General features: G+C 48.1%; 2 protein-coding genes across 2 annotated transcripts; both read right to left on the bottom strand.

The window, feature by feature from the left end:
• Positions 1-1,154: 1,154 nt before the first annotated feature.
• On the bottom strand, positions 1,155-2,676 carry LOC136461490 (uncharacterized). Its single transcript, XM_066460754.1, has 3 exons — positions 2,332-2,676; positions 2,099-2,239; positions 1,155-1,994 (listed from the first exon to the last, which is right to left on the bottom strand). Exons 1-3 carry the CDS (start codon positions 2,647-2,649, stop codon positions 1,833-1,835), a joined length of 621 nt encoding a protein of 206 aa, XP_066316851.1. The 5' UTR covers positions 2,650-2,676; the 3' UTR covers positions 1,155-1,832.
• A 152-nt stretch (positions 2,677-2,828) lies between these two features.
• LOC136461491 (uncharacterized) lies at positions 2,829-5,440 on the bottom strand. Its single transcript, XM_066460755.1, has 3 exons — positions 5,016-5,440; positions 4,786-4,926; positions 2,829-3,147 (listed from the first exon to the last, which is right to left on the bottom strand). Exons 1-3 carry the CDS (start codon positions 5,208-5,210, stop codon positions 2,992-2,994), a joined length of 492 nt encoding a protein of 163 aa, XP_066316852.1. The 5' UTR covers positions 5,211-5,440; the 3' UTR covers positions 2,829-2,991.
• Between the last annotated feature and the right edge of the window lie 2,743 nt (positions 5,441-8,183).

Raw genomic sequence — 8,183 nt, forward strand, 5'->3', positions numbered from 1 at the left:
TGCTCCTGGCAGCTGCGTGCACACCGCACGAACTCACCACTCATGGAGGATGTAAGGCACGACGACCGCGCCTCCGCACCAGCAAAGTAGGCCACACCCGCAGCTATTTGTTGTGTCCACCCACCCTAGCCGCCTGGCGGCCACACGGCACGTCGTCCCACCCCTAAGCCGTAACTGCTCCTTCTTCCTTCGCCCTACTCCCCAACCATTTCTCACTGCCAGAGCCAGCCGCCATGCCAGGGACAGCGCAAGCGCAAGCCAGTGTTGTCGCACGGTGACCATTTTCTTTGTCTTAACCTTTTCTATTACAGTTTGCAGCGTCTAATTCACACCACTAACTACAGCAAACTGTGTCTATCCTATTTTAAAGGAACATCGGAGTCGAAGATGCTGACCACCTACAGAAGTCGCTGGATCCGAAGGACATCGACGCTGCGCTCATAAGATTAGTTTGTCCATTGTTTTGTCTTGTACTTTGGTTTTCTTTACTATGATTCTATCCTAATTGTTGGTTTCCTTTTTTAGTTGATGAGAAGGAAAAACAAGCTGCCACCTTCTGGTCTTGCCTCCAAGATATTTAAGAAGGTCTTTAGGTTAGTGCACATATCCAAATTAAACCGGTGTTGGGCCATCCTCGAACTCCTAAGTTTTGAGTTTTCGACTCATAGTCTCGGACACCGTTCATTCCGTCGATTATGGATATGCTTTAACCCCGAACGATTACATGGCGTGACACTGTACGAGACTGTATATTAGACAATACCAATATACTTGCCTGCTAAAAATGGTAAAGAGGCTAAAGATCAAGAGTGGAAACAAAGTCTTGGATCAGGTGGGGACTTTTTGACGCACCCAATCTCCCCCTTAAAAATGTTGATATATGTCAATGATCAATCATGATTACCCAATGCGGCGCATATATAGGCCATGCTTGCACTCGCTCCAATTCTTATGCGCTAGCTTGCATAACATTGCACGAGTTGAGATACTCTTACCATGTGCGCTAGCTCAGGGACAAAGAAGAAGACAACCACACAAAATAGGTTTATCCAATCCTCATGCGCGAGCTAGCATAATTTTTTTTGACAAGGACACACATGTCATTGTATAAGTTGAGAGAGATAATCTTACCTAATGTTCTTAGCTCAGAGCCTCAGAGACACGAAGGAAGACAACCAGACATACGATGGGTTAATAAATGCTTGACACCGGCACGACCAACCACATGACAGCCACAGGTTCAGCCCTTCTCCGAACATGCGTTGGTCATGTAAGTGGTGGCGCCATGTCAAGGATCCATCGTGTGTGTGGTCCCCCTCCTCCTTGTTCTTCCAAGTCGGACGAAGAGCTTGTCTTCCTCCGGGTACCAAACTGGTTCAGCCACCGCCATAGCTGCGGTGCTCGCCGGAGCCGAGCACGATCACTTGTACACGCACGCCAACCAAAGATGACGATAGAGTTTTTTTTGGCATGGCCAACCTACTGCCTTTCCATGACCCTATCTTTTTGCAACATAAATAGGCAAACGGCAAGCGGTGGCCAACAGTCCACGGTGCGCCGCGCGCCATGTTCCTCCGCAAGCTGCGCCGTGCCATCCCCAATGCAGTGCGAGATTCAGAGTCCAGACAATGCCGCGGCCACTCGTTCCCGCGTGAACACGCACGCATCCAGCACAGACACTCTGATTGTGATCCCGGTGCCAACGACCGAGTCCGACCTCATGCAAACCAGGAATAGCTACCAAAACAATTTCTTCCTCTTCTTCTGAAAGATCGAATTTCCAAGATAAGGAGTGTGCCAGCGAATTATTACACAATCATTTTCCTTCTTCTTCAGAGCTTGCTGGTTTTGTTGGCCTTGGTTGGCCAGGCAGGGGTCACCCACTGCCTCCCTACGGCAACCAGCTCGCCGGAGTCCTTTTTGCGCACCTCCACCGCTGCAGCCGTCAGCTTCCCCTTCCGGCTCACCACTCGTCCCTCCACCTCCACCTCCGTCTGCGATGGAGGCCGGCCGGAGCTAGAGGTGAGCGCTCCAGCTCCAGAGGAGACCAGAGTTGCGGGTATACACACACAAAAATGGAAGGTTAATCTGGACGTACGTCGCGATCGGCCGGCGAGAAGTAGGACAAGCTGTAGTGGACGGTGGCCGTGGGCGCGCCCACCACCGTGTGGACCACCGCTGAGCACACGCAGTCCACCGCCGCCGCGATCGCTCCGGCGTGCCACCTCCCCCCCGCGTCCTGCACCCATGGCAAGCCAGGCTCAGGTGCTCCGGGACAAAGTCTAACCATCAACCATGGTGGAGTTCAGGATTTGGACGGCCGGCACGCACGGCGACGGGGGCGCGCACGCGGAGCGAGCAGATGACGCGGCCGGGCTCGGCGAGGGAGACGCGCGCGCCGGCCAGCACCACGCAGCTGAGCGCCTGGCTGCCGCCAGCCGCGCGGGGGCCGACGCCGCCGTCGTACCCCACGCGCGGGTCCTCTAGCCACTTCCTGGCCACGGCCACCTGCCGCAGCGCCCGCGTCTCGCCGTCGCCGGCGTCGCCCATGTCCACGCCGCCGGCTGCGGCAGGCCGCGCGTTTGGAGGCTGGGATCGCTGTTCGCTAAGACGACCTTCTTCCATCTCGCAAGATTTTCTAATGGCCATGTGAACATTAGGTGAAGTTGCTTTGGAATTGGAGTGGCCATGGATTTCTTGTTAGGAAAAAAAAACAGAACAGTGCACGCGTCGTTTTCAGTCAGCTGTATAAAACGCCATGGCATATCGAACAAAATCCATTAAAAAACGCTGCTAGCAGTGCAACTGAAAGCGACGCAGAACAGAGCTGGGATTAACGCAGGACAGAGATGAAATTTTTCATCTTGCTTGCCAACGCATGATTAAATTAAAGGGGACATCAACACCAGTAACATCTGGAACTGATTTTTCAACGAAGCTTCAGATCTTGCTGATTAATTCTCAAGGAACTGATTAAATTTAAAGGAAGCTTCAGATCTTGCTCTGAGAGCCTTTGGGCCTGGAGGCCGTCATCCACTGCCTCCCGATGGCCACCAGCTCGCCGGATTCCTTCTTCCGGATCTCCACCGTCACGGCCGTCATCCGCCCTTTCTGCTCCACCACCCGCCCGTCCATCTCCACTTCCTCCTGGACGGACAACATTTCAGTTCAGTTCAGTTCCTTTGAAACAAAAAGCCTTGATGGCTTCTGTAATTGGCACCATGGCGATACCACGGCGCCCCCCTGTTATCTTTTACCATCACCCCTGTTATCTGTTACCATCACCGGTCAGCCCGGAATCCATGGTAATATATCAGGTGAGGAGTGAGGACTCTTTTCGTCCCCCGTCGTTCCCATGAAAAAAAACATAAATACATGCTGAAAGCATCTCTGCACAAGTGTGCAGTGCTGTTTTCTGAATACATGCAGAGAGTCTGAACTGAATACTACCTGTATGTTCATCAGAGAAAAAGAAGTAGCACTACTCAAACCTGTCAAGAATCTGAAAACGGTGAGAGCGCCCTATCGAACATAATTTGTAAAGGTACAGGCAACTGCTTTGCTGAGTCATGTAACAGAAAACGACTGTGGATTTCTGAAAGGCTTTGGATTCCCTAACAAACTTCGGTTGTTTGGAAATTTCCTTGGAGGGAAACCTAACCACTGCCCTGTTATCCTATACCTAGGTAGTAGTAACAGGGTTGCTTCTGGGAAACAAACTTCAAAAAGAAGCATGTCTACACGTGATAGAATAGAATGGCCAATCCTATTCCTGCTACCTTACAGGTTCGCTTTCTTGTGCTGAACAATAGCCAAAAGTTGCATCCACAGAATGGTTATAAATAAATAATTACTAGGGAATATTAGCGAAGAACCGTCAACACAGACCTCCTGCCCAACTGTTCAAAGAACAAATGCTGAAGACAAGAGAAGGTGCCCAAAGAATGAAGCATATTCCGGTTCTCTACCCATTTTATTAGCACGAAAAAAATGTGCAGCTAGTGCTAACCAAGTGCTGGGTGCCCAAGAAATTAAAGTGGCTTTACTTGAAAGACCAGGCTCCACCAAATTGGACAATGTAATATGGGTAATGTAGTCCACATATATATAGACCGAGTTTCTGTGAAAGGTGCGTCATGAAAAAGAAAGATATCCCTCTTAACAATGACAACAAGTTTAATCTTCCATCAGAACATTTCGGAGGAGTAATTTCATCAGAACAGGAAAACAAAAGACTTGGATCTGCATAAACCCCCAATAATCTGCTATGGTTTTAGAAGTACCTGACAGAAAATTTCTAGCCAACCATACAGTTACCTAGATCATACTTCAGAAATCAAAACCAATCTGGTTGCTAAAAAAGAATGCATGAAACTAGTACGAAATGGGAGTGGCTTATCCTTGGAGCTTGCTGCAATCACATTACAGCATAGGCTGGACTGGCATCCATGATGTACTCTACTTATTGCTGGGCAGTGACGTGCTATTCATCGCCCGCTTGATTGAAGAAGGCGACACGCCTGGTAGCCAAATGTTAACCAATGATGTGTGAAGGAGTGTGTGGAGTGGCTACACCACACGTAGCAAACCTCTTGTTTCTTTTCTCATTGACTCGAGTGTTAAAGACACTTGGACACAGACACTATACTAACGTAGTGGGGAAGCGAAAAGAACAGAAAAGATTATTTCTTTTGGCGTCCCGATGAGGAGGGAATGAAGGCGAAACTGAAAGAAACTGGGGAGAAGACAGTAGCAGGTAGGAGGTAGGCAGTGGTGTGTACGCACATGGAGCTTGGCCGGTGTGAAGTAGGAGATGTCGTAGTGGACGGAGACCTTGATGATGCCCTCGGCGGACATGATGGCCGCGGCGCACACGTCGTCCGCCGCCGCCGCGATGGCGCCCGTGTGCCAGTTCCCCTCCGCGTCCTGATCAGAGCCAAGTCAAGAACTTGTCACGCGAGAGCTGGGCTGGGCCTGGGCTACAAGGAAGGAGGGAGACTGGGAGAGGCGCGCACTGTGAGTTGGGGCGGCACGCGGAGCGAGCAGAGCGCGCGGCCGCGCTGGGCGAGGGACACGCGCACGCCGGAGAGCGGCAGCGCGTTGAAGGCCCGCTCCGGGGCGTCCTCCGCCGTGGCGCCGGCGTTCTCCAGCCACCTGCGCGCGGCGGCGGCCATCCACGCCGGGGGCTCTGCCGCCGTGCCCCCGCCCATGCCGTGTCGCAGCGTCACGTCGATCGCGGTGGGCTTCTTGAGCTCTGACCGGATGACGACGCTGCTACCTGACTTGTTTGACCGGGCCGAACGGACGGGGAGGTTTGCAGATTGCAGAGTGCGTAGTGCCGTCTGCCTCGCCCGTCGCCACACGCTCCCTTCCTTACTTATAAAGGCACCCGCCACCGGCCACTCGGCTTGCCTTCGCGTGGGCGGCTAGGCTTCTCACGATTCAGTCTGCAATGACTTCTGAATCCTGCCTGTACTAATTCAGAAGCACACCCCTTAGAGCCAGAGGAACTGAACGCATTGAGGAGTCGCGGCTTCACCGGTTGCTGTGTGTTTAGTTTGCGAAATTCGGTAATTCGCTTACTGTAGTACTTTCGTTTTTATTTGGCAATCAGTATTCAATCGTGGACTAATTAGGCTCAAAACGTTCGTCTCGCGATTTTTCAACCAAACTGTGCAATTAATTTTTTTCATCTATATTTAATGCTTCATACATGTATCGCAAGATTCGATGCGATGGCTACTGTAGCACTTTTTGGAAAACTTTTTGGGAACTAAACGCAGCCTTAGACAGCAATTATTTTTCTAGCTTGTCATCACAAATCATTGGCCAATTCCCTGCATGTAAGGATATTTTGACTAGCAAAAGAGCACATGCTTATCATTGAATCATTCAAATATATTAGGCTTCAATTGACAAGCAAGTCACTGAGTACTGATTATCCAGATATTAGCCTTCGGTTGACAAACAAGTCACTGGAGCAATTCAGTTATGCCATTGCTTGGTGCTTTCTAACAGTAGCAACAAGAGCATAGCTAATCAAGTGCTTAAAAGCAACCACCAACTCCTTACATTTGTATTGATTGGCATTGTGACATACTGCACAAAATAATCCTACCACTATATCGAACAATTTATCCTAAAATTGGTTCCCCGAATCTGAAATTCATAAGCATTTTTTTCTTTTCTTTTTCTTTTTTTACATACTCTGAAATTTTGGATTTTCATGCATGTCACATTGCTGCAGTGAAGAATCAGTCTCAACAGCACACTGTCCACCGAACCTACAGAGCAAAATTCAGCCCAAATAAAAAAAACAGTCCGGGCGCTCGTTGCTACAGTAGAGCATTAAATTGCCGGTACACACTTAGCCCTTGTTTAGTTCGCGAAATTTGGATTTTGGGGCTACTGTAGCACATTCGTTTTTATTTGATAAATAGTGTCCAAACATTGACTAATTAGGTTTAAAATGTTCGTCTCGCAATTTCCCACCAAACTATGTAATTAGTTTTTCTTTTCGTCTACATTTAATGCTCTATACACGGGCCGCAAACATTCGATGTGACAGGTACTGTAGCAACTTTTTAGATTTTGTGATCCAACTAAACGGCTTACCGTCTAAAACGGCCGGCGCATAGCATGCCCCCGGGAGAGGGGCGTGGCGCAGCCGCGGGAGAACGCGTGCATCCGTGCGCTTTGCCGAGCACACTCCCGTGTGCTAAAAAAGTTGTCCCTGGGCCAGATCACCTGTGACCATTCTCAGCTCTAAGATTCATGTTGGACGGTAGATACAAGGAGCTTAGGGGTGTTTGATATGGCTACTAAAATTTAGGAGGTATGTCGGAAGGATGTTGTATGGGGTGTTCGGATACTAATAAAAAAAACAAATTACATAATCCATCAGTACTCCACGAGACGAATTTTTTAAGCCTAATTAATCCGTCATTAGCATATGTTTACTGTAGCAAAATATTATCAAATCATGGACTGCTTAGGCTCAAGAGATTCGTCTCGTAAATTAGTCATAAACTATATAATTAATTTCATAATTAGTCTATATTTAATATTCTATGCATATATTCAAACATCCGATGAAACAACAACTAAAATTTAAGAGCGGCGACCAAACACCCTTAAGTCGTAACTTTGGAGATGCTAAGTCACCGGATCGGGCCCCCTTCCTCTGCCACTCACCAGCCATGCATGATGCATCACAAGCCACTGCTCCATTCAGTCATTCGGTCATATTTGTCTACTCAACGATAGCACAACTCCAGGCCCACTGTGCGAGAACAGCTTACTATGACGACGTGGCTCTTCGGAGAACATAAGACCAATTTTAATGAGAGTTTTATGGATACTAAATATGCTGATATGACACTGTATTAATGAAGAAAGATGATGAAAGTTTTATGGAAGCAGAGAGAGTTTCATAGAGATGATACTCTTCTGCACTTTTTTCAAAATATAAGTATGTTAAAAACTGAGTCATAAAACATCCACTGAGACTGGCCTAACTCATCTAATATTCAGCCATTCTTTCAAGGTTTCGTCAGGGCAACCTGAAGCTCTACAACACCCAGAGACATAACCAGTTGACCTATACCTTACACATTACACAACCACACAGCCCCCGTTTGGTACTTACATATTTCTACGACACAAGTATAACCCCACATGTTCCTCTTTCGTGCTTGTACAAAACAAATAAACTGTACTGGGTTTTTCCAAGGCCACCCGGCATCAGTTCTTCACCTATATACATTTGGAGGCTGCACCTTAGTACGGTAATTGTTGCTCCTCCATCTAAGAAACAGTGCGTCCATCAGTGTCTGACACACAACCTGCATGCACCACATCCAACTAAAGTAAGAAAATCTCCATGTTTCATCAAAGTGGTTTAGTTAAACGGGCAAAAAAGAGAGGCAGGATATTTTACCTTGCACAAGATTCAGCAAAGACGTCCTCCCTCTATCCTCTACAAATGATAATCGCTTCACAAAGTGAAATGTATCAATCTAACTGTCTACAACACTCCTCTCTACCTTAAAGTTTTCTCATATACATGTTCTTGTCACTGATTACAGTAAAATCAGCAACGCAGATATCATTTCTCACATACTTATCCAAAAGGATGCAACGTTTTCCCTTTGCCACTGGACCAAGGTTGACTGTCATTCATT

Source organism: Miscanthus floridulus, chromosome 6, assembly GCF_019320115.1.
Source record: "Miscanthus floridulus cultivar M001 chromosome 6, ASM1932011v1, whole genome shotgun sequence".
Lineage (NCBI taxonomy): Eukaryota > Viridiplantae > Streptophyta > Magnoliopsida > Poales > Poaceae > Miscanthus > Miscanthus floridulus.

Bases quoted from the DNA above. Each gene is read 5' to 3' on its own strand.
- LOC136461490 (XM_066460754.1), bottom strand. From the start codon at position 2,649: ATGGCCATTAGAAAATCTTGCGAGATGGAAGAAGGTCGTCTTAGCGAA. The intron at 2,240-2,331 runs GTGCGTGCCGGC...CCATGGGTGCAG, and splicing joins GCGTGCGCGCCCCCGTCGCC to GACGCGGGGGGGAGGTGGCA. The intron at 1,995-2,098 runs GTACGTCCAGAT...CCTCCATCGCAG, and splicing joins TCTCGCCGGCCGATCGCGAC to ACGGAGGTGGAGGTGGAGGG.
- LOC136461491 (XM_066460755.1), bottom strand. From the start codon at position 5,210: ATGGGCGGGGGCACGGCGGCAGAGCCCCCGGCGTGGATGGCCGCCGCC. The intron at 4,927-5,015 runs GTGCGCGCCTCT...GGCTCTGATCAG, and splicing joins GCGTGCCGCCCCAACTCACA to GACGCGGAGGGGAACTGGCA. The intron at 3,148-4,785 runs GTGCGTACACAC...TTGTCCGTCCAG, and splicing joins TCACACCGGCCAAGCTCCAT to GAGGAAGTGGAGATGGACGG.